The sequence below is a fragment of the Megascapheus bottae genome, chromosome 11 (assembly GCF_031878675.1).
Source record: "Megascapheus bottae isolate mThoBot1 chromosome 11, mThoBot2.hap1, whole genome shotgun sequence".
NCBI classification, from domain to species: Eukaryota; Metazoa; Chordata; class Mammalia; order Rodentia; family Geomyidae; genus Megascapheus; species Megascapheus bottae.
Genome location: NC_143519.1, coordinates 21041964 through 21067554, shown reverse-complemented (window position 1 = coordinate 21067554; position 25591 = coordinate 21041964). Strand labels below are relative to the sequence as shown.

Here is a 25591-nt window from a genome sequence, read left to right as displayed (position 1 = left end):
GCATGCACCAAGTCCTAGGTTCGATTCTGCCATATACAGAAAAAAACCACAAGTGGTACTGTGGCAGAGCGCTAGCCTTGAGCAAAAAATGTCCAAGGATAGTGCCCAGACCCTGAGTTCAAGCTCCAGGACTGGCAAAAAAAAAAAAAAAGATATTTCTTTGTGGTACTAATACCACAATAAATAATAATAATAAATACCACTAATAAATGGAACCTGATTATAAATTACCACTGTAGTTTACTATAACTCATTTGCATTAAACTATTACATAGAAATGCCCCACTGAAAAGGAACTGGCACTTCCTTCTTATCTCCAGAGAAATTGCTACAATGTTGAGTGAAAAAAACTGATGCTTGGTAACTGAACTTTCAGATATTAGCAAGAATGGCAATATTTATGATGAAGGCATTTAAGGTAAGTATAATCTCCATTCTGTACACGAGGCTAATGAATGTCTGGAAGCCCAAATTAAATAATATATTAACAGGATAGAATTTACATTTCCCCTTTTATGAGGCTACCTACTACCACTAGTCTAATTATACCCTTGTACAAGCTATGAAGGTAACTATCAAATTATCGTATTATCGAAATTTGGCTAAATTCTGGCTAGTTAGATCAAGTAACAATTTTTAAATTATAGATGTCATATTTTTCACAAATTATCAAATTAGGCTAAAGATGGCAGTCTCTCAAACAATTTAAATAATTATTTTCAAAGCTTTTGAAGGCCTACTAAGCTTAAGAACTGTATCATTTCTTCCAGATAAACAAAAAGATACCATAATTCATGGGGCATGGTGAATCACATCTATAATCTCAGCTACTTGAGAGATAGAGATCAGAGGGATAAAGGCTGCTGGGACAAAAATTTTATTGAGATGCTCCTCTCATCTACTCATGGTGGTACATATACCTAAGTAGGAGAATGAAGATCTGAGGCCTACCCCAGCAAAAACTACAACACCCTAACTGAAAAATTACAGAAAAAAAAGAAGTGGCAATGAAAGGAGTGGTTCAAGTGGTAGAGCACTTGCCTAGCTAATATAAGGCCTTGAGTTCAAACCTCAGCACCACCAAATCAAATAAAAAAACAAAACAAAACAAACAACAAAATATAGCTCCTATATCATAGTTTTTTATAGTTAATCAAACCTTTGTTTAGAGCAATGGCTTTACGTTATTCATTGCAATTTCATAAGTTCCCCTTTAGTTACTGCATCTATTATCTGAACCATGATTATCAATTGGTATTTGTCTTGCTGGGTAGAAAGAAAGTACCGCAAAATGAGGAAGAAGATCTTCTCTATCACTCTCTGTAAAGGCAGAAATCTCCAATGCCCGGGGTCGGTGATCCACCACAGCATGTCCAGGCACACCTCGCCCTCGCCCTCGCCCCCTGCCTCGGCCATGAGCTGCCCCTCGACCTCTTGGATGAACTCCTCTACCTCGAGCAGACGAAAGAATCCCTCGTTTTGCAGCCTAGAAGATATTAGGCACATAGGTTAAAATAATGAATGTAGAAGTACCTATGGAATATTTTTTTATCTGAAAATAACTGGGACTACAGAGTTCCAAATGTTTAGAATTTTAGATTCTTGTCTATTTGCACAGAAATTTGTGGTTGAATATCCTCTGAAAATCCAGTTCAAGTTCTCGATTGTGGATTTGAGATTTTTAGATAAGGAATACTCTATCTTTTCAACGTTTAATATCTTTAATTAGATGCACAATGAAGGTATAATTTAACAAAGCAATATATAATTGCATCTTGTTAAGTGTCACACACTTCTACATTCTCACTCCCCTTCAACCCACCCCCTTTTTCCTTTATTTTCTTAATAGTGTAGTACACACAAGGAATTATTGACTGCATTTTCCTCTAAATGCCCTCTTTCTTAGTTTACTTGTCTTTGGCCCAATCCCCCTTCTGGCATGTACCCATTTCCTGGTGTGTTGGGCTTTAATATAATCTTTCTAAAAAGTTATACTACATGAGCTGCAACAGAAGTCTATGATACGTCAGTTAATTCACTGTAACTACTAAACATACTACCCAATGTGTTTACCTACAGATGTATAGACACATTCTATCAACCACAAATAAGGGAAACCAAGCAACCTGTTTCCTTGGTTTGGCTTACTTCACTTACTATAATTCTTTCCAAGACTTTCCATTTATTTACACGGGGTATATTAATACCCTTTCTATTAGATGAAAAAAGATTCATCCATTAAAAGGCATATCTTGTCTATAATGAGTACTGCTGTAATGTACATGCTTGTGCTGATGATGGCTTTACTGTAATCTTGTTATGATCATGAGTGGACCTGCTGAACCATAGGGTAGTTTTATGTTAACTGAAGTCAACTGCTTTTATACAATTTTAAATTAGGACTTTAATTTTTAAAATGAAAACAAATTTAAGTAGCTACTGAATTTAGATAACCAAGTAACTTAAGGTTCTAAAATTACCAAATGGCCTTTTCCGTTAAGTTGTACTAAGATATCAAGACTCAGCACATACACACAAAACCTGGCAACTCTACATTTCTTAAATAATCTAACATGGAATACTACTTCAAAAGTCAGATTAAGGGGCTGGGAGCATGGCCTAGTGGTAGAGTGCTTGTCTAGCATTCACGAAGTCCTGGATTAGATTTCTCACTACCACTTACACAGAAAAAGCAGAAAGGGGTGCTGTGGCTCAAGTGGTAGAGTGCTAGCCTTGAGAAAGCCCAAGGACAGTGTCAGGCCCTGAGTTCAAGCCCCATACTGGCCAAAAAAAAAAAAAAAAAAAAAAAAGTCAAGATTAATAACAGGGTACTGGGGGCTCAAATCTACAATCTTAAGTACTCAAGAGGCTAAGATCTGAGGATCACTGTTTAATGCCAGCCTACCTGGACAGGAAAGTCCGTGAGATACTTAGTTCCAATTAACCACCAGAAAACTGGAAGTGGAACTGTAGCTCAGGGATACCCTGTAGGCCCTGAGTTTAAGCCACAAGTCACACACACAAAAAAAGCTTTACATATGCGTGTATACGTGTGTGTGTGTGTGTGTGTGTGTAATCTATAGTAAGTTTATCTTATTTATGAACTTACTACATTTGGTCTTGACCAAGTGTCATCACAAAATAAGTAAAAATAAAGAGAAGTAAAAATAAAATTAAAAAATAAGTAACCACTTAAAAGAAATAAATACCTGCATGCACATTATGCAGCTTAGATGATTCCAAGAAGCCTAGTTGTTATCCTCAATTGTGTTGAAATAATCATGTTATCCTCTGAGTTTTCCTGACTTTTAATTTTGTAAAAATATGCCTCCCAAAAAGAAAATGGTGCCCAAAAGGCAAGGTAAAAGTTAATATGTAATATTGTTATAATGTCTACTTTCTTGCCTGTTGACTGAGTAGTTTTCTCACACTCATTAATTCGATCACTTGCCACTATCATATAGAAGCAAGGTAGTATATTAATTTGTATTCTACCACATCACTTTACATTAATAGAGTAACATTCCTTCAGCATACCAATATTCAATAAGCATATACATACCTGCTGCAAAGGTAAAGCATCATTATAAATAACTGAAGTGTTAAATTATATTAATGAAAACTGACTTAAAATACAGAAATTCTAGCTACTTGGAAGCAGAAATTAGGAAGGTAGAGTCTGAGGCCAGTTGGACAATGAAGTTTATAAAACTTCTAATTCACAATTGGGCAAAACAACATATGTTATCTTAAACTATGTGGAAGGCTGAGATTGAGAGGATTGTGGTTCTAGGTCATATGAGGCATAAAAGTTCCTAAAACTCCATTCTCCATAGAGGGAAGTTTGGACAAGGCAGTGGCATATACCTGGGATAAAATCCAATACAGGATAAACTGACACTTAACATGATACTGCCCAAGTCCAAACTGAAAGCACTAGGACTGGTGTTATGTATATACATGCACAAGCATATGCACACACATGTGCACATACACACACAATTTGACAATAATACATAATACACTTCAAACCTGGTAGTGGCTATATAGTAACAGTAGATCACACCTGTAATCCCTTTACACTCCAAAAATGTATGGTAATCACTCACCTACTACAGGAGCTATATTCCAAAGAGCGCCATGATAGATGAGAACCCACAAAGTAGCATTATGTAGCCAGCCCGGGCTAAACTGCAGTTCACTTATTGTTACTTCATGGATTTTCACCTATTGCTGGGGCCTCTGGAATGTAACTCCCATGACAGGTGAGGAATCATTATTTAATTTTTTTTAACCTGCAATACAGTGAATCCCCAATAAGTGAACCATAATACAGTGAGGGACAATTGCAATTGAGAGGAAAATGAACTGAGACCAGTCTGGGCAAAAAGACTTGTAAGAATCCGTTTCAGTCAGTAGTTGGATGTAGTATATGTGCCCATTGGCCCAGATACAGCAAAATGTATAAATAGGAGGATCACAGTCCAGAGCAGCAGAGACAAAAGGCAAAACACCATCACAAAGATAACCAGAGCAAAAATGAATTGGGCACGATTCAAGTGTTAATTAAGAGCTCCTGCCTAAAACCAATCAGAAATCGACCCATTTGTTAGGAAATGGAAAGACAGAAAAAATCATATTAAATGAAGTAAGCCAGACTCAAAGGAACTTAGGCTCAATAGTTTCCCTCATTTGTCATAATCAGTAGAAACCTTGGGCTCTCCTAGCAGAGATCTGCAATAGAGCAAAATCTTGATACATAAGGCCATATAGTATGAAGCTAATTGAAAGGACCTCCAGGATATTGAAACAAAAGCCATATAACGAATGATTGTTGTCCTTAATGTACTATGTTATCTCTCATCTCTTTTGCTGTCCCTTGGTTATCTCATATTGTTACAGTATCCCTGATATATCGGATATATTTGTATTTGGTTATTTGAAATTGGATAGGGAAGGGGGGAAAACAAGATGAGGGGTGGAGGTCAGGGGGGGAGGGAAATGGGGATCAAGACATGCAAAAGGGTATCAATGTATGTGAATTAATGCACCTCCTATCTGGCAAATACCGTGTAACCTTTCTATTAATTACAATAAAAAATATATGAAAAAAAAGAGCTCCTGCCTAGCCCTGAATTCAAACCATAGTATTATTTTTAAAATAAGTAAATAAATAGAATTTTACAAATCAACTGGATTTATAGGAAAGGGAAGAATCTACTGAGACGACTGTATTTTGGGTCTGGGAAACTACACATGGATTTTTACTATCCTTATTATGTAGATAAGATAGTATGACATACAAGTAGAAAAGAATGTAAAATAATCAAATCTACTAGTGCCATGAAGAATGAGGAAATGCTGAGTACAAGGATATAAACATTCAGTTAGACAGGAGGGCTACTCTTGATAGTAACATACTATATACTTGAAAATTATTCAAAAAAGTTTTACATATTCTGTTTTCACTAAAAAATTAATAGGTGAGGGCCAGTAGTTTGGCATAGTGGTAAAGTGCTTGCCTAGTATGCACAAAGACCTGGGTTCAATTCCTTGGTACCACATACATGGGGGGGGAGGGGTGGAAGTGGTGCTGAGGCTCCAGTGGTAGAGCTATAGCCTTGAGAAAGTCCAAGGACAGTGCTCAGGCCCTGAGCTCAAGCCCAGGACTGGCAAAAAAAAAAAAAAAAAAAAAAAGGTGAAAAGACTACCATTAATTTAACTGCTTTACAATGTACATATATCAAAACATCATGCTATACACATACATTTTCACAATAAAAATGTAAAAACTAAATATTTTACAAATAACTTTAAAAGCTGGATATATAAAAGTATACTGAAGAATATTAATGTCCCAAATTACAGCGTTTAAGCAATCCTGAATATTAAAATATATAATTTAGAAGGCATACAAATTAAATAGTGCAAAACCCTACAGTCAAACATTGTGCTTAACATAACTTTTCCCAAATTTATTTGACCACAGAGTCTTTGTACACTAATTTCTACTAATATCTAATTACTATGACAAATAGGCACACTATAGGAAATATTACAGTATTTCGTATATCAGTATTGACTATAAACAAAATGAATTCATCATAAAAGTAGGAAAATGGACCTAAAAAAAAAAATCATGGGCCAGGAGTTTGGCCTAGTGGTAGAGTGCTTGCCTAGCATGCACGAAAACCCGGGTTCAATTCCTCAGTACCACATATGTAGCAAAAAGCCAGAAGTGGTGCTGTGGCTCAAGTGGTAGAGCCCTAGCCTTGAGAAAATCTAGGGACAGTGCTCAGGCCCTGAGCCCAAGCCCAAGACTGGCCAAAAAAAAAAAAAAAATCATGTTTAGTGAAGTACCAACAGTGACATGGAATTTCTAGAATAACAAAATTTCTGTATTAACATAAAAGAAATTTTACTCATAACTCACTTTCTGGATAGGAAATATGTAACCAGATTAAGTTTCTAGGAAATGCAAATATATTCAAGTTTAAGATCCCATATTAAGTCTCCCAAATCTCATACTAGATAGGAACTTAAGGTCTTAAGTCCAGTAACTGTGAAAGTTAGTATCTAAATTGCAGTACTCAATAAATGTACATTGCAGGAAAAAGAAAAAAATATATATTATATATACACTGTATATATATACAGTGTATATATAATATCATAAATCATTTTTGAAAAAAGATTAAGCTATTCAATCTAAAAAAAAGTTATAATAATGAATATGGGCATATGCCAATTTTATTTAAAATACTATTATCTTTGTATTTTACAATGAAGTTCAAAATTTAAGTATTTTTGCTAAATGTTAAAAATATTTGCTTTGTAATAGAAAGCAACTTTGCTTCAAGTTTCTCATAAATAACTTTATATGAAGGTAGTTTATTTTCTTGTTAAAAATATCCACAGCACCATCTATTGGCAAAATTAGGGTAAGAAGGTTTTTCAATGTAACTCTATAACTGAAAGTAATCTTTACAGCAACTCAAAATAATAGGACTGTATATGCAAAAACTTTCTCCATAAGAATACCTTGAACAGTTTTTGGTCTTAGGGAAAAAAAGAGATATCAAAAATAAAATAAAATTCACTAGAAATGAAGACACCTGAACATACAGGTAGAACTACTGTTTTTTTTCTCATTAAATAGTACTTCCTGTAGTGGTTCTAAAACATCTTTTAACCTCTTTCCACAATTCTATCAATATCCTTATGAGTATGACAGTCAATAATTGCTGATGAGAACCAAGACTATACATTTTTTGTGTGTGTGTGCTGGTCCTGGGGCTTTATTCAGGGGCTGGACATTGTCCTCAGGCTTTCTCAAGGCTCGTGCTCTGCTACCTGAGTGACAGCACCACTTCTGACTTTTTCTGTGTATGTAGTAAGGAGGAATCAAACCCACATTTCGTGCATGCTAGGAAAGCACTCTACCACTAGGCCACTCTCCCTGCCAAGACTATACATTTTTAAGTTAGCTACTATAACTAGATCTGATTCTTTTAAAAGTACTAGGTAGCATGGATGGAACATACTTCCAGCTGTAATTCTGTATATTTTCTCCTAAGTTCAGTGACTTCTTCTCCAGCCTGCATCTTCTTATACAAATCCAGTTCTGTGTCAAGTAATTCTTTCTGCATCTTAAAACAAAAAGAAAAAAATGTATTTCATTTAATAAGACCCTGAATTTATTTCTAAAACATTTACAAGAAACACATTCTCCCTTTTTATACATTCCCCTTCAACAGCATTTTTTTGGGGGGGAGGGGAATACAAATCTTCCTATGTAGTGGTATTGAACTTATGTATCTCCTGCCTCAGCTTTCCAAGAGTTGATCATATAGACATGTGTCACCTTGCCTGGTCACATTTCTTCCCTATTTCCATAACTATTATGTTAATCTATCAATCACCTCTGATATTTCAAGTTTCTATTATACATTTTCTATAGAGCAGGTAGGTTAATATTTCTATAGACAGAAACAGTATCAAAAATAACTGTGGGGCCTAGAGTTTGGCCTAGTGGTAGAATGCTTGTCTAGCATGCACGAAGACCTGAGTTTCCTCAGTACCATATACATAGAGAAAGCCAGAAGTGGCGCTGTGGCTCAACTGGTAGATCTCTAGCCTTGAGGAAAAAAAAGGGGGGGAGGAGGATTCAAATCTGAATGCAAAAATAAGCAGATATAATTTTGTAAGACCATAGCGTATCATGGAGAAAAAGAAGATTCAATAACACAGCTCTGATTATATTCCTTTAGTGGAGTATATTGAGTTTGTAAATTGTTACTATTTGTATATTTAGCTATTAGAAGTAGCTATTATTTGTATGCCAAATTTTATATTATTTTGAATGGATATAGATCTGTTCATCAACGAATAAATGTTCAATGAACCAATGTTACAGGATCAAAACTGTTCTTATGGAAATACATTCAATATGGAATAGGAAAAAAGAGAAACAATGTGATGTTGGAATACAATGAAGTCATTTATTAATATATTATAACATACTATATTATTTTCTGTTTTGATGGTTACTATCTAAAATTAAGTATATTGCTTATTTAAGTATATCTTTTAGACTAATCTAGATTTAACCCTACATCAAACAATTCTGCATAGGAATTTTACTTTCTGGCATTAAGCTTTTATATCAACTGTTTACAAAAAACAGCTCTTTGTCTTGCTCAAATGATCAAGTATGCATATCAAATTATCCTTAAGATATATTACCAACTAACCATAATTACTTTCCTAATTACTAACTTCCCAATTGCAACTTCAAAGTAGAATTAAAATGGTCAGATTTTGGAAAAAGAATATAACCTAAATATAAAACTGAATCTTGAAGTTAGTGCTTAATATTCAATATTCTTTAATAAGCAATTCCATGAAAACAACAAAAATGAAAGTACCTGAGTCTTAGTTTTTATACTTTTTGGAAGACAGCGTCCAGGAGAAGTAGATTTAACTTCATCTTTCAGCTTGGTAATATTTTTAGTCAAAACTTCTAAAGTTTTCATTATTTCTGCTTTATCTTCAGATTTCATTGCTTTGTTTTTCTCTAGTTTTGAAATTAACATCTGTCAAATTTTTTTAAAAGACACTTCGATTAGTATTATCAAATCAAAACAAGAAAATGAGTATACATGTAATACTATTTTTAGTTTATATATTCGCAATAAAACGAACAACCACGGGGCCAGGAGTTTGACCTAGTGGTTAAAGTGCTTGCCTAGCATGCATGAAGACCCGGGTTCGATTCCTTGGTACCACATATATAGAAAAAAAAGCCGGAAGTGGTGCTGAGGCTCAAGTGGTAGAGCTCTAGCCTTGAGAAAGTCCAAGGACAGTGCTCAGGCCCTGAGCTCAAGCCCAGGACTGGCAAAAAAAAACAAAAAACAAAAACGAACAACCACTAAGCCAAGGGTAGCTAATATCACACATGAGTACTGGGATTTGAACTCAGGGCCTCATACTTGCTAGGGTTTTTTAGTTATTTTTCAGATACAGTATCACATTTTTACTGGTCTAAAATTGGACTATAATCCCCGGACTTAGACCTCACTAGCATACTTCTACTGGTTGTATGGTTCCACAAGAGCCAAATACTAGGAAAGTTCTTTAAAAAAAAAGGGGGGGGGGGGGTAGGGCAGGGTTTGGCCTAGTGGTAGAGTGCTTGCTTAGCATGCATGAAGTCCCGGGTTCGATTCCTTGGTACCACATACATGGGGAGGGGGGGGGGAAGCTGGAAGTGGTAGAGCTGTAGCCTTGAGAAAAGTCCAAGGGGGGTGCTCAGGCCCTGAGTTCAAGCCCACGACTGGCCAAAAAAAAAAAAAAAAAAAAAAGCAAGGCATATAGAAGCTAAACTCAAAATCCCTGGAAAGTTTTTTGAAGTATCAAAAATTTTGCTTTCCAATGCATTTTCTGATGTTATTCATGACTCAAATATTTTCAAGTAAAGAAGTTGCAGGAGATGGGGCCGGGAGTTTAACCTAGTGGAAAAGTTCATGCCTAGTATGCACAAAGACCAGGGTCCGACTTCTTGGTACCACATACATAGAAAAAGCTGGAACAGGTGCTGTGGCTAAGTGGTAGAACTCTAGCTTTGAGAATGCCCAAGGACAGTGTTCAGGCCCTGAGTTCAAGCTCACGGATGAGAGAGAGAGAAGAGGGGGGAGGGAGAAAGAACACTAACGTTTTAGGCTCCTTTCATATGACAAGGTATTAGAAATACTGAATGGTTACTTTCTTTGTCACAGAGAACAATAATTGGTTAGCCTAAGAATAATACCACAGTATGAACAGGAAAAAGAAGAGGATAATCTAGGTAGTAGTGAACTTAAGAAACCATACAGTATGACAGGTTTCCTGAAATAAAATAGCTTCTATTTTGGTGTAAAACACTGTAATTTCTCTTTATAAAGTATATGAAAAGTTAAATTGGAATAAACATTTCTAATAGAAATGTTATAGGCTTTTGTTCCTCCCAACCCCCATCTTTTTTTTTTTTTTAAGAGACAAAGCTGGCCTTAACTTTTCAAAACAATTGCTTCCATCTCCTAAGCGCTGGTATTACATGTGTTCACCACCATACCTAGTCAGATGTATGTAGATATAATTCAACACATGACTCCAATGTCCTAAATCAGAGCAACACTGCCCACAAAGAATCATTTATTCAACATAATAGCCTAAAAATTACATTCAATAACATTTTCACTTTTTCCCCCCCTTCATATCACATCTTTGAAATCTGACATGTACTTTATATATATTTCAATTTGGAGTAGGCACATTCCACATACTTGACAGATGTGCCTTAGTAGTGGACAAGACAGGACTAGAGGGTTCTCAGGCAACGAATGAAATTATCAACTTTGGGAAGAAAAGAATTCCATGTACAATGAAGGGTACATAGACAGCAAATGTGAATATGAACACTGAGGAAAAAAATCCCACTTCACTATTAACTATTGGTAGCATCATAGATGAATGAATACTCTCATTTTCATTTCATAGTGACAACCATAATTTCATTTAATATATGATCTTGCCAGAAGTTTGGCCTACTGGTGCTTGTCTAGCATGCACGAAGAACCCAGTTCCGTTCCTTGGTACCACATACATAAAAAAAAAAAAAAAAAAGCCGGAAGAAGTGCTGAGGCTCAAGTGGTAGAGCTCTAGCCTTGAGAAAGGCCAAGGACAGTGCTCAGGCCCAGAGCTCAAGCCCAGGACTTGCAAAAATAATTAAATAAATAAAAAAGCACTGGGAAAGTACCCAGGTCCTGAATTCAAACCTCAGAACTGGCAGCAAAAAAAAAAAAAAAAAACCCACAATTAAAAAAATTTATATATGATCTTCATCCTCTATTACATTACGTTGATCATACAGTGTAGTACTGATGACACAATATAATTACATTTATCATTACATACATTAATTTTGTTTCTAAGGGCTGGCTAAATAGTATAGGGTGAATTTACTAGAGAAATAGCTAACAAATATATTTTGGTTTTCTTTTTCTTTTTTCTTTTATTTTATTGTTGGAGTAATGTATAGAGCGGTTAGAGTTACATTCTTCAGGTAGTGAGCACATTACTTCTCCCACACTGATACCCCTTTTCTCATGTAACAAATATATTTTGCCAGATCCAATTTTAATATTTTACCTTCTGTGTTTCAATGTGCTTTTCTAAAATTTCTTGCTTCCTTTTCCTTACATCCTGCTGAAGTTTCAGGGCCTCCTGAATCAAGATGCAAAAATATCATCAGAGAATAATTACTAAGAATCAGCAATGTAATGTTTGCAAATTTAAGATCAAGGAAACCTTCTTTTCAAGAAAAAAAGATAACATTGTTATAGTAAAGGATAAAAGTTCTTATCAGTATATGCCTTCTTTTGGTCTTATTTTGTGATAAGCATTTTAAGACCAGCTTTCCTATATGAACATTTTCTGTATGATCTTAGCTATACTTACCTGTTTTTTTTTCTGTGCTTCATTAGTATCGGCTGCAGGAGAGGTAACAAGTAAGGATTTTTGTGCAGCCTTCAAAGCCGCTGGATTATACACTGTTTTTGTTAGGCCAGTAGATGTAGACAACACCTATCAAAAATAAATTCAGTTTCTTAAAAATAATGCAAGAACCACTCATAATTTTTAAGTACTATTTTCTATGAAATTTCAAATTCTGTCAAAATCCAGCATGTTGAACTAAATGTATTGTATATTCATAACTAAAACATATTTCATGATTTCAAAGAAGGGTTTAAATATACCCTAAACTGAAAATCTTCCAATTACCAAATACCTAAAGGAAAAAAGGAAGCAAAATGAGATGTTCATAAATGCCACATCAATAAAACAAAAAGAAGCCAATGCCATGCCCATACAACTCAGGAAACACTGCTGTATTAACTACTTAAGATCTCTATTGACTAAAGCAAATGTTAAAGACAAGAGCATGGCAAAGGAGAAAAATGAATGCCTTTTTTTGTTTTGGGGGAACCAGTCAGGGGGCTTGAACTCAGGGCCTGGGCACTGTCCCTGAGCTTCTTTTGCTCAAGGCTAGCACTCTTACCTCTTAAGGATGGCACTACGTCTGACCTTTTCTGTTTATATGGTGCTGAGGAATTAAACACAGGGCTTCATGCATCCTAGGCAAGCTCTCTACCACTAAGCCACCTTCCAAACCAAATGAACGCTTTTTCAAAAAGTAATTTAACATGATAGTTCTGAAATGTAATATGCAGTTCTGAAAGAAAACGCAGAACTCTTTGCTAGCCATATTCTTTCTTTATGCTTGAAGTGACCTTATTCTCTTCATCCCAGCTCAGTATTAACACAATCAAAACATCCATCATCATTTCTATCTTCTATCCACGTCCTTCAATAAAATTTTATTCTTTTAACTACTAGATAAAAATAATTTGATGATATATCAATTACCTATTTTTTCTGTCTACATTGTCAAGGCCTTGGAAACAAAATCTCCTTTTTGGGTTCCTTATACCTGAATTTTGATAACCATACCTATATCTTGCTAACTATCCGACCACCGGACAAGCTTCTTTGTCTAAAGTAGAAACCCAAATATTCTTTTCTTGTAAGCAAAGATTCCCTTTTTTACTTGGTTCATGTCTATAATCTTCACTATCTACCAAATGTCAGGTTATACAGCAAATATTCAAAAGCATTTTTTGTACAAAACCAAGCTGGAACAAAACCTTTTCTACACAAAGGTTAATTCAAAACAATAAATTGCTAGAAGCTGCTTCTTCTCTTTTAAAACAAACCTATAGAATGCTAATTCTTAGAAAAATGCTAGGGAATCTTTAATCAACATACATATAAAACTAGGACATGAAAGCAAACCATGTGTGTGAACTCTAATGATCCAGAGGAAAAATATTCCTTCTGAAGTCTTAAAGAAGTCCATGACCAACAACAGGTTAAACCCAACTAAGAAGAGCAGCAGTAAGAAAATGACCCTATGTTGTTGCTACTAAAAGGTTAACAATCTGAATATATCACAAGTAGCAATCTGGAAACCACTTTCTAATCTTTCATCACAAAACTAAAGTATAACATAAAGCTTAAGCAACTTACCATTGTTCTAAGTAGAATGTCTTAGCTTTTACATAAAAATCTAGAACACTTGTATTAGAGTTTCACACAACAGGATTAATGTTTTAAAGTAAAGGCTTTTAACAATACTTGATATATGCTGAGATTTGGTAGAAATCCTTTTCTTCAATGATAAAAAATGGATACTCAGGTATCAGTATAAGAAGGAAATGGTTATATGCATTTAAAAATATAGTGAACAAACCGGCATAGTGGCTCATGCCTGTAATCCTAGCTACTCAAGAGGCTGAGATCTAAGAATCAAGGTTCAAAGCCAGCCTGGGCACAAAAAAACCTGAGAGAGTCTCTAATTAACCTCTAGAAAATGCGAAGTGGGGCTTGGCTCAAGGGCAGGACAGTAGCCTTGAGTTGATGAGCTCAGGGATAATGCCTTGGCCCACGGGTAGGGTAGTAGCCATGAGCCAGAGTTCAAGCCTCTTGACACACACACACACACACAAAAAATAATAATAAAAAGTAGCAAAAAGAGAGGGGTTAGGGGGAGGGAAATAAGGACAAAAACATGAGGATGATGTGTGAGAAGTAATGTACCCTCTATCTGGCGAATATAACTGTAACCCCCTCTATACATTACAATAAAAAAAGAAAAAAAATGGAGTAAACAGCCAGGAGCATAGTATAGTGGTTGCATGCATGAAGCCCTAGTTTTGATTCCTGCATACCACGTTCACAGCAAAAGCCAGAAGAGGTTCAGTGAAGCTCAAGTGGCACAGCGCCAGCCTTGAAAAAAAGTGTCCGAAGACAGTGCCCAGTCCCTGAGTTCAAGCCCCAGGACTGGCCAAAAAAAAAAAAAGAAGGAGTAAACAGCTAGGCACCGCTCACGATGCTGAGATCCCAATTGTGGTTCAAAGCCAGCCTGGGCAGGAAAGTCATCTGGAGTTAACTATATCCAGAAAAGTCGGATATGGAGCTGTGGCTCAAGTGGTAGATAACCAGCCTTTAGCAAATAAGCTCAGAGACAGTAATGCCAACCCCAATTTCAAGACCTAGGATGTTCCAAATTAAAAAAAAAAAGGCAAACAAATTTATAGTTTAACCTCTATTACCATTCTCAGTAATTCTGGAAAAGAAGTTTTCTCTATACTATCTTATTACACAACAAAATATCAAATTATATGATTATACAAGAAAGTAGCTTAGAGCTGGGAATGTGGCCTGGTGGTAGAGCACTCACTCGCCTAGCATGCATAAAGCCCTGGGTTTGATTCCTCAATAGCACATACACAGAAAAAAAAGCTAGAAGTAGTGCTGTGGCTCAAAGTGGTAGAGCCCTGAGTTTGAGCACCAGGACTGGCAAAAAAAGAAAAGAATAGCTTATTAAGACAACTTATTAAAACAATGAAGTATTATTAAGAGATACAAAATGAGAACCATACAAATGAGTGTTCATTTGTGGCCTATGAGAATTCAACAAATTGAAAGGTGCAGACAAAAAGATTTCTATGCTTAAATACACTGGAATGTCAGAGCTCTATTCTCCATTTTTTATGTTTATTCAGAAGTCATAATCAAGTCAGTGAAGAAACCAAGGGAACAAAGAAACCCATATGAACACTTTTAAGTCCTAATTCTCAAACTTCAGTGAACAGAAGTGCTTCTTTTCAAGTACCTCAATATTTAATAGCAGATTATAAAGAGTGCTTGCTTAAAGTGAATCAAACTATCTGACAAAAATGAAAAGACTCCTTTATTTCATTCAGAAACTTCCTTCTGTAAAAACAGGACACAATAAAATACTTCATAAAGCCTCAGTCTCAAGGACTCTAAAATATTCTATTATTCTTTATATTCCCACTTTAAAAGAAAGTTCCCAATTATAACATAAATACTCTGGTTTCTCTTCATATCGTATAAATCTTTCACCTTTTACCAATTATAACATAAACACCAACAATATGAAATGTGACCAAATTTCAAAAGTACTAAAGTGTAAAAGCTTTACACACTATTTTCATCTTGTTTGGTTTAAGAGTCTGGATAGTTAACAATTTGGATAATAAACAGTATCTGTATTTTCAAGAGATTAAACCAGCCACGCTGACACATCCTTGCAATTCTGGCACTCAGGAAGTAGACACAGTAAGGAGCCAAGTTTGAGAACTGGCTGGGCTAGTTTAAGACCTTATCTTTAAAAAAAGGGGGGGAAGGGGCTGGGCACTGGTAGCTCACATCTATAATCCTAGCTACCTAGCAGGATGATGGTTCAAAGCCAGGACAGGCAACAAAGGCCATAAGACTCTTACCTCTAAATAACCACCTAAAAATCAGAAGTAGAGCTATGGCTGAAAAAGACCACTAGCCGTCTGCAAAAGAACTCAGAAACAGTTCCCAGGCCCTAAGTTCAAGCCCCATGACCAACACACCAACACACACACACACATACACACACACACACGCACTCGCACATGCAGGGCTGGGGCTGTAGGTCAGGCAAAGTGCTTCCCTAGCAAGTAAATAGCCCTGGGTTTGATCCATAATAGTGCAAGGAAAAAAAAAGAAAGAAAAAGAAAACAGCCAGGTGCAGTGGTTCACACCTGTAAACCTTACTACTCAGGAGGCTGAGGATCCAGATTCAAAGACAGCAGGGGCACAAAAGACTCATCTCCAATCAATCACTAGGAAAGGAGAAATGAGGTTGTGGCTCCAAGAGTAGGGTGGTAGCCTTGAGCGAGAGCTCAGAGACAGCCCCCAGGTCCATCGTTCAAGCCCCATTACCCACAAAAAAAAAAAAACAAAACAAAAAAAAAAACAGAAAAAGAAAGAAAGAGAGAGAGAGAAAACAATAAAACCAGTGTAGGGAAAAAGAGACTCAACGAAAGATGCTACAAGTCCTAAAGAAACTCAAAAGAATTGGCAGCAATAACCTTTCTAGAAAAGCAGCCTCTTCTATTTTCAAATGCATTTCTGTATAGGCTGTAATTTTTATAACTGACTTCTTCTGGTGACCTTACTGTAGTCACATCTAGAAATTTCAACTATTCATCAATTCTTTGGAATTTTCTGTGTAGAAAATCATATTGTCTATGAATAAACAGTATTATTTTCTGTCAATGCATTTTTATCCTTTGAATCAGTCTCACTGAATAGCCTAGACCAGTCTCAAACTGGCAATCCTTTTCTCTCAGGCTCCCAAATGAGCCACTCTGCCCGTTTGGTTTCTTCCTTTCTAATCTTTGTATGATTTATTTTCTTATTGTACTGGTTAACCTTTCAGTACAAAACTGGAAAAATGTGATGATGGTGGACATTTTTTTTCATTTCTTAGCAGAAGCAAGACATTCAGGATCTCAACATTTCAACACTGAATACTACTATCTCTGGTGGATCAGACACTGCAGATCACCAATCCCTAACAAAGAAAACAGCTTGTTTCTACTTTTGTTTTGGGATATTTTTCCCTCCTGGGGGTTGGGGGAAGGAATCGGGGAAGTAGCAGTACTGAGCAGTACTGAGGATTGAACTCCAGGGCCTCATGCTTGCTAGGCAGACACTCTACCCCTTTAAGACACACCTCTGGGTTGTTTTTGCATTGCTTATTTTCAAAGGAGGGTTCTGCTCTATGTCCAGGCAAGGCTGTGCTGAGATCCAACCCAGATGTCACTCAGTTCATGAGTGGATCAACAAGATGTGTTATTTGTACACAATGGAATTCTATGCTGCTGTCATTGCCCCATTTGTTAGGAAATGGAAAGACTTAGAAAAGATCATATTAAGGAACTTAGGCTCAATGGTTTCCCTCATTCGTCATAATCAGTAGAAACCCTGGATTCTCCTAGCAAAGATTTGCAATAGAGCAAAACCTTGAGACAAAAGGCCATATAGTAGGATTCTAAATGAAAGGATCTCTAGAATATAGAAACATAAGCCATATAATGAATGACTGTTGTTCTTAAGGTACTACGTTATCTCATTTTGCTGCCCCTTGGTTATCTCATATTGTTACAGTATCTCACTTTGTTACCTGATATATCAGATATATTTGTATTTGGTTATTTGAAACTGGATAGGGAAGGAGGGAAAACAAGATGAGGGGTGGGGGTGGGTGGGTGGGGGGAAATGGGGACCAAGACATGTGAAAGGGTATCAATGTATGGGAATTAATGCACCACCTATCTGGCAAATACCATGTAACCCTTCTATTAATTACAATAAAAAATATATGAAAAAAAGTTTAAAATAAAATAGGTCTGGCAGTAAGACGGCTGACAATATAAACAAATGAATGCCTAATAGGGTCTGAGGGTGATAGAGAAAAGCAGATTATATACAGGATCACTTCTACAGCTAGGACTAGGGAAAGTTAATTTACATGAAAAGTAATTCATTTACGTAGTGCTATGCCTAAAATAACAAGAGCCCAAGAGGTGGTCTGAAGTAAGGACAGAATGAGGTTCCCTTTCCAACTTCTGTGAGTACCTACGTTTAATGAAATAACAGTATATTGAAGGACAAATGAGAACATGTTAGCAATCTCATTGGATGTCTTTGTTTTACTTTCAATGTGAATACTCATACCAAAATGGAAAGAGCTATGGGATAGAAAGACTGCAGACTAGTCTAGCAACAAGTTTGGGGATCCTGGATTATACCATTGCAATAATCTGTGATTCACACACCTCATATGAAACTAAAGATTATTGGAATGGTATACCTAAACACAAAAAACAAAACACATTCTCACACGAGATAGAGCCATAAATACTATTAACATAATAACACACTTATCTTCTCACTAAAAAATAATCAGGCTACAAAATCAGTTGTTAGTAATAAATCGTCATCATTCCCATTTACAGATTTTTTTTTTTTTCTGGCCATTCCTAGGGCTTGAACTCAGGGCCTGGGCACTGTCTTTGGGCTTTCTCAAGGCTAGCGCTCTACCATTTGAGTCACAGCACCACTTCTGGCTTTTTCTCTATATGTATGTGGTAGTGAGAAATCGAACCCAGGGCTTCATACATGCTAGACAAGCACTCTATCAGTAGGCCTCGTTCCCGGTTCCAGCATATTTTTAAATCAACTATTTCATTTAAAATTCACAAAACTCCATGCACAAGACAAATATTACCACCACCACTTTATGGATGAGTAAAAATACTCAGAAAGGTTAAGAGTATAGTGCAGTATCATGCAGTTAGTAAGAACTAGAGATCAAGCTCAGGCAAAATTCCTAGTTCCTGGCTCTTTATTTTAGGGCTGCCAGAAACCCCAAACTAATAAAATACAATGTCCCTAAAGACACTAAATGCAAAGGAAAAAAAAAAATGGAGGACAGAGAAATAGAAGCAAGTATTAAAATATGATGCAAAAAATAAAATAGAAGCGGGTATTAAAATGCTGAGGCAAAAAATACAGTAGTAATATTTTTTCTCATTGAATGTAAAAGCAAAAGTTGGAATAAAAGCTACAGATACAACTAAGCAACAGAAATTTAGAGCTATTAAAAAAAAAGATGCCATCTGAAAACATTTATGAAGCCAAGACAAACACATCATGCTATTCTTCTTACCTTTTCAGTTGCTGAAACAGATGGCTTTGATACAAAACCCAACCTGTCCTTCACAGATAACTTAGTTACATTCTAAAAAAATTAAAATGGACATATTCAGTGTTTTCCCAAACATATATGTTTGTTGGGATATTGAACATTAGGATCCCATCAATATATACTGAGACTATGCATATACTGATGATTGTCACAGAAACTTATATCTTTTTTTTTAAGAGAGGGAGAAAGGTAAAGAAAAAATGTATGTGAGGAAACAAATCAACAGAATTTAAGAGAAATTATTATGTAACATAAGTTAGGTAATCCCTAACGTCTGTTCTCTGATAATCATAAATTCTTAGAATCCTATGTTAACAAGCAGAAGTCTACATGCTTCCAAGCTTAAAAAGAAGTGTCCTTCTTTCCTAATATATGCTGCTTTATACTTAAATATAAATATATATCACATCTAAATATTCAGACTGCATTTGGTGATGATTTCAATATAATCATTACTACTAATTGACCAATTTACATTCTGTGCTTTCTTATAGAATGTCAGTATCTTATACTTTAGGAATTAGGAAGAGTATTTTAATAAGATGGCATCTATTAACTAGGTGGAATACTACATCCTATCTATTCTACAAAGAAAATTCTGAAACATCTGGAGAAAAAAAAGAAAGCTATGTTTTAGAAACAGAGTACACAAATGCCCCCAAGAAACTGTCACTCAATGTAGAAGTGAAAAAGAAAAATCCAACTTGTCCTGATCTGAGAATCCCAGAGTAAATGATGCAGAATTCTGACCAAGTTGTATAAGTACTTGAAATAATAACATTATCAAGCAGGGTTAACACAGTTTTAAGACTTTCTAGTTCACTCTACTATACAATTATCCCTAGAATGAAAATGTAAGTAAAAAGATGGTGAAAAAAATAAGACTTAATAAGTGTACTGAACTTCACTCTTCAGGCAGTTTGCTGAAATATATCTCCTCCACAAAATGAAAGAGGCATCTTTCTTGTAAGTATTAACTGAAGAAAATAATTTAAGGTTCAAAAATGATAGTAAAAATCCAAGTTATAGTGAAATTAATGGGGAGAGGGGTTCAAATACATTTATACCACATCTCTACACAAAACATAATTGTAGTCCTTCCTACTCAGGAGACTGAAATCTGAAGCTCCTGGTTCAAAGCCAATTCAGGCAGGAAAGTCTGTGTGATTCCTATTTCCAATTAACCAGCGAAGAGCTTAAAGTGGAGCTGTGACTCTAATAGTAGAGTGCTAGCCTCAAGTACCAAAACTCAGGGACAGAGCTCAGGCCCTGAGTTCAAACCCCAGAACGAGCATGGGGAAAAAAAAGAAGAAAAAGAAAAAAATCCAAAATCACCTACACTAAAATTAGAATTAAGGTACTAAAGTCAGGCACGGTGGCTCACACCTGTAATTCTAGCTACTCAGAAGGCTGAGATCTGAGGATCAAGGTTCAAAGCCAGCACGGGCACAAGCTCAAAAGGACCTGAGACTCTTATCTCCAATTAACCTCTAGAAAACGGAAAGTGGGCCTTGGCTCAACGGTAGGACAGTAGCTTTGAGCTGAACTCAGGGACAGCGCCCAGGCCAAGTTCAAGCCCCATGACCCACCAAAAAAAAAAGAAAAGAATTAAGGTAGTAGGAGAAACTAATTTATTGAGAACTTCTACTTCACAGGAACAGTAGTAAGACATTTTTTCCATTTACCTGAGGAAGGTCTGAACTAGCACTCTGGGCTTCTGCTGGTTCAATAGTACTTGAAGGTACTGGGCCCAACCGCTCTTTAACTGACTGCTTCACCACAGGTAAAATGGGTTGCTGGACTAAAGGCTGCATTACCTCAGGACAAGAAAAAAAGAGAATGTGTTAAAAGCTGTTTAACCCAGGACCATGAAAAAGATGGCTGTATTTATTTTAAGAAATGATTAGTCAAGCATTAGGAAGTTAAAATACAGCTTATACAATCAAACCTAACTTCCTTTCAATTTTCTTAACACATACATATAGCTATTTCCTTTACAAGAAGTTACTTATAGCCAGGCCTGTAATCGTAGCTACTCAAGAGGCTGAGATCTGAGGATCTTGGTTCAAAGCCAGCCCGGGCAGTAAAGTCCATGAGACTCTTATCTCCAATTAAACACCAGAAAACTGGAAAACCAGAAGTGATGCAGTGGCTCAAAGTGGTAGAGCACTAGCCTTGAACTGAAGAGCTCAGGGACACTGCCCAGGCGCAGCGTTCAAGCCCCACAACTGACAAAAAAAAAGGAAAAAGAAAAGAAAAACAGAAAGATATTACTGACAAAGTACAGGAAAAAAACTAAAGTCTGTCCTTCAATACTTTTAGTAAATAAAAACTTGTTACATCTCTCCCTAAACAATCTAACATTGTATAGTACACTAATTGAGTCTACACTAATGGAGTCACTGATACAGGAAAGCAGAGAAAGTTAATTGAAAAGGAAAGGAATAAAGAATTTCTGACTCTCAATTTATGAAATACGTATTAGCTACCACTTACTGAATGCTTCTTATCTGCTGGGACTGTTCTATATGCTTAAAATTTGTCTTCATATACTATCATAAAATAGGATTAATCTCACAATTATATGAGAATGGGATAGAGAAGCTAAATAGCATAATCAAGCTTATAAAGTTACAGCACTAAAAGCTAAGATCTGAACACAGTTCTCCTGATTCAAATGTCTCTGCTTTTGAACACTGTACTAAAAAGCTCTGTAAGAAAAGAATCATTTCATTCTTACCTTTGGGGAAGTAGTTTGTAACTGCTGGGTACTTCCTTCTCTGTGCCAATAAACTTTAATAAAGCGATTGTTTAATACGGCTTCTGTACTTGAAATTGCTTTCTTTGCTTCTTCATACGTTGCAAATTGGATAAGGGCACCTTCTGGATCACCATTATAGGCAACCTAAGATTGAAAATATTAACAGTAAATTTCTAGAGGAGTTTGTAGCTTTGTGTAATAAAATTTCATAAGATGTGAAAAATAGGTCCTTCCCAAAAAAGATCTTCTTCCTTATACCTAGACTGTCCTAATCTTATTTCTCTTATTTCTAAGCAAAATAGTAACTGAGGATTATTAATGCTATGAACAAATCCTCTTCAATTTAATAATGTAACTATTCTATTCTTTTAATAACAATATTTGTTAACAATGTTTGTGGTATATAAACCACAGGTAGTTGCATAAACACAGAATACTGAAAAACAAGCATAGTCCACATCAAATTTCATGGTTCAAACTTTGGATGATTCTCACATGAGCATGAATGAAGTCATTTATTCTGTGCCTGTGTCATCTTACATAAACAGATAACAGTATTCACCTCTTCAGGTAAAGAGAAATGATTCATGTAGATTAGAGATTTATACTAAATATTCAATAAACAGTAATTACAATTGTAAGTGTAAAAAAAAGATTTCAGATAGTTTTAAAAATAATCCACTTATTAGAACTTAAATACACCAAACTCTTAAAACAGTTTATGTTATTACGTGTGTTTAATATATGAAGGAAAAATATTCTGAGAATTTCATATCTAGAGATAAATGTGGTGAGGCAAATTGAGGTGCACCAAAGAAATAATGAAAATTAAAAAAAAAATTTCTACAGAAACTAGATTGAAAAACTGCACGACTATGATTAAATTCCAAATTAAAAAGTTTATAAACTTTAAAAAAAAAAAAAGAAACAAAATTAAGTGTAATATGTACACTATGGGTCCACAATAATTTGTAAGTTTCAATCTCATGTTTGTCATCGTTCAGCTATAGCATGTGTCTCCATAAGAGTTTAAGTGTGGAGAGATTATTGCTTAGTTGGCCATCTTGGGAGGTAAAGTGAACCTTTAAGAAGTCAGGTCTGGAGAGAGGTAATCAGTAAAATGAGGAAAGGAACCTGTCCCTAAGAAGGATTAATGGATTCAAGCAGCTTTTGTGGACCCCTGAGCTTTCAAAAGAGTGACTGTTAGAGGAGGGGGTAGAGGGAGGGAAATGGGGACAAAAACATGAGAAGGGGTATCAATGTTTACGAAGCAAACTGGTGAATATAACTGTAACCTCTCTATTAATTACAATTTTTTTAAAAAAAGTGACTATTAGGAGAACAAAGTTAATCTCTGGATAGCTCTGACTTCCTGCTTTGAGATAATCTAATCCACCCATATAACTTTCACCATTCCACCACTAAACATTAGGATTTCATCAAAGGCCAAATCCAGGGTACCACCTTCAAACTTTTCAGCCTTCAAAACCCATGAGCTAAACATGGGTTAGACTATCTCAGGTATTTCATTTTCCCAACCTTAAAATATTACATATTTTCTCCTCTAAAAGTTTAGTGTTGACAAAATAATTTCCTAGCTCTTACCTGTAAGTTTACCAATGTTCCAAAACGACTAAAATGTTCATTAAGTTTGCTGATATTATTTAATTCTGGAGGAACTTTCCTAAGTTCAAGTTTGGTATTTTCATTTCCAAATTGAACCTTCTTCTGGAATCCTGGGCTATTTGTTCTATTAAAATTTGGTCTATTAAAAAAAAAAAAGAGGTTGACAAATGCATTTATAAATCCTGGCTTCTATTCCAAATACAAAAGAATAAAGTTTGACACATAAAATGAATGCCTAGCAGTGGCCCCCAGAGGCTCGCACCTGTAATCCTAGCTACTCTAGATGGTGAGGCCTGTTCAAAGCCACTCTGGACAGAAAAAGGTTTTGTGAGACTCTTATTTCTAGTTAACACTCAAAAAGCAGAAGTAATGCCGTGGCTTCGGTTGTGGAGCACTAGCCATTAGCTAGTTTCAGAGTGTCATCTCTTGGAGAATGGGGAAGTAGAAAGTAAATATTATACTCTTACCACATCACTTTTATTTTTTTAAGTGTCTTTAAAGTGCTAAACACTTAAAAATTTATAGTATAAATTTTAGAGATTCACTACAAAAGATGTTTTGAAAGAAAATATAATATGATCACTCTCATACAGCAAAAAAAGAAAAATTCACTTAAAATCTCCTTGTTTTCCCTGCCAGCTTACTTATCAAACCAAGTCTTCTTTGTAGGAACTCCAGGTTCTCCAGAACCAATAGTTCTTTTCCTTGATTCTGAGTCCACTACTATCCTCATGCTGCTTTTATTAGGAGGCTTTTCTGTATTAACAAAAGAAAATGAAAAAAGCATACATTAATATTTTGTGCTAATCAATTATTTCTTTAAACCCATGCTGGAAAAGATTGTAAGATATATGTACTCTCTATGAAGCAAAGTGAAAGATAATTTGAAGTGGAAATCACCAGGAATATGTTTGTAAAAAAGCAAATTAGTCCAGAAGTGTGGCCTAGGGGTAGAGTATTTGCCTATCATCCACAAAGACCTGGGTTGGTTCCTTGGTACCATACATACAGAAAAGGCCAGAAGTGGTGCTATAGCTCACATGGTAGAGCGCTAGCCTTGAGAAAGCTCAAGGACAATGCCCAGGTCCTGAGTTCAAGCCCCAGGACTGACCAAAAAAAAAAGTTAAAGAAGGCCGCTTGATAGTGACCAAGAAGAAGGGATTAAAAATCTATAAACTAGGCCGGTAGGAGACAATCAGAAAATAGGTACACATTATAAGCAGTTACAATCTAAAGTAGCTATTTTTCAATTACCAGCAGTCTAAATACCCTTTTCATAGAAACTATCTTAAAAAACCCAAACCCCTGTTCCTACTAATGAATAATTATTGGATGGCCTCCACCATAACTTAAAAAAGTACACGAGGAGCAGGCATATTATTAAGTACCCTGTGGTCTCAGAGAATATAAACTTGTATCAAGACCCCATCTAGTGTCCTACAAATACTAAAAGATTTTCAAAGTCTTATCTCAAGTACCAAAATAATGAGAGTGGAGCCTTGGCTCAAGCAGTCGAGTATCAATCTTAAGCAAAAAAGCTCTTAGGCAAAAAAGACAGTGGCCAGGCTGTAACTAAGTTCAAGTTCCAGGACTAGCACTAGCAAAAACACACACAGACACACAGACATACAGAGAGAGAAATAAACAATAAAAGAGAGGGAGACACAGAGAGAAATTTTCTGGTAGCTCTAACATGTAAACCTAGCTACTCAGGAAGCTGAGATCTAAGGGCATAGTTCAAAGCCAGCCTGAACAGAGAGTCCTCAAGATTCTTACCTCTACTTAACCAGGAAAAAGCTCTAACTGAAGGTATAACTCAAATGGTAGAGCCATGTCCTTGAATGAAAAAGCTAAGTGAGAGAGTGAAACTCTGACTTCAACTGCAGTATCGATACACAAAAATTTAACTGCATTGGTTAAGCCAAAGACTTGATTACAAGACTATGTAATATTTTCTATTATGTCTGACAAACCTTTACTTCTGTCACATCCAA

General features: G+C 35.8%; 1 protein-coding gene across 12 annotated transcripts in view; it reads right to left on the bottom strand.

Moving 5' to 3' along the window:
• The window catches only part of Rbm26 (RNA binding motif protein 26), a 66340-nt gene that overhangs the window by 17123 nt on the left and 23626 nt on the right, over positions 1-25591 (bottom strand). For 9 of the 12 annotated variants that reach the window (XM_090341983.1, XM_090341984.1, XM_090341981.1 and 6 more), the window contains 10 exons: positions 24242-24353; positions 23577-23736; positions 21951-22115; positions 20896-21027; positions 19172-19243; positions 11995-12120; positions 11686-11760; positions 8928-9095; positions 7545-7649; positions 1286-1486 (listed from right to left, as the gene is read on the bottom strand). In XM_090341983.1, the coding sequence (XP_090198109.1) occupies positions 1286-1486; positions 7545-7649; positions 8928-9095; positions 11686-11760; positions 11995-12120; positions 19172-19243; positions 20896-21027; positions 21951-22115; positions 23577-23736; positions 24242-24353 (1316 nt within the window). The remainder of the gene's footprint in view (positions 1-1285; positions 1487-7544; positions 7650-8927; positions 9096-11685; positions 11761-11994; positions 12121-19171; positions 19244-20895; positions 21028-21950; positions 22116-23576; positions 23737-24241; positions 24354-25591) is intronic. The other 3 variants (XM_090341989.1, XM_090341990.1, XM_090341991.1) reach the window with 1 other exon arrangement.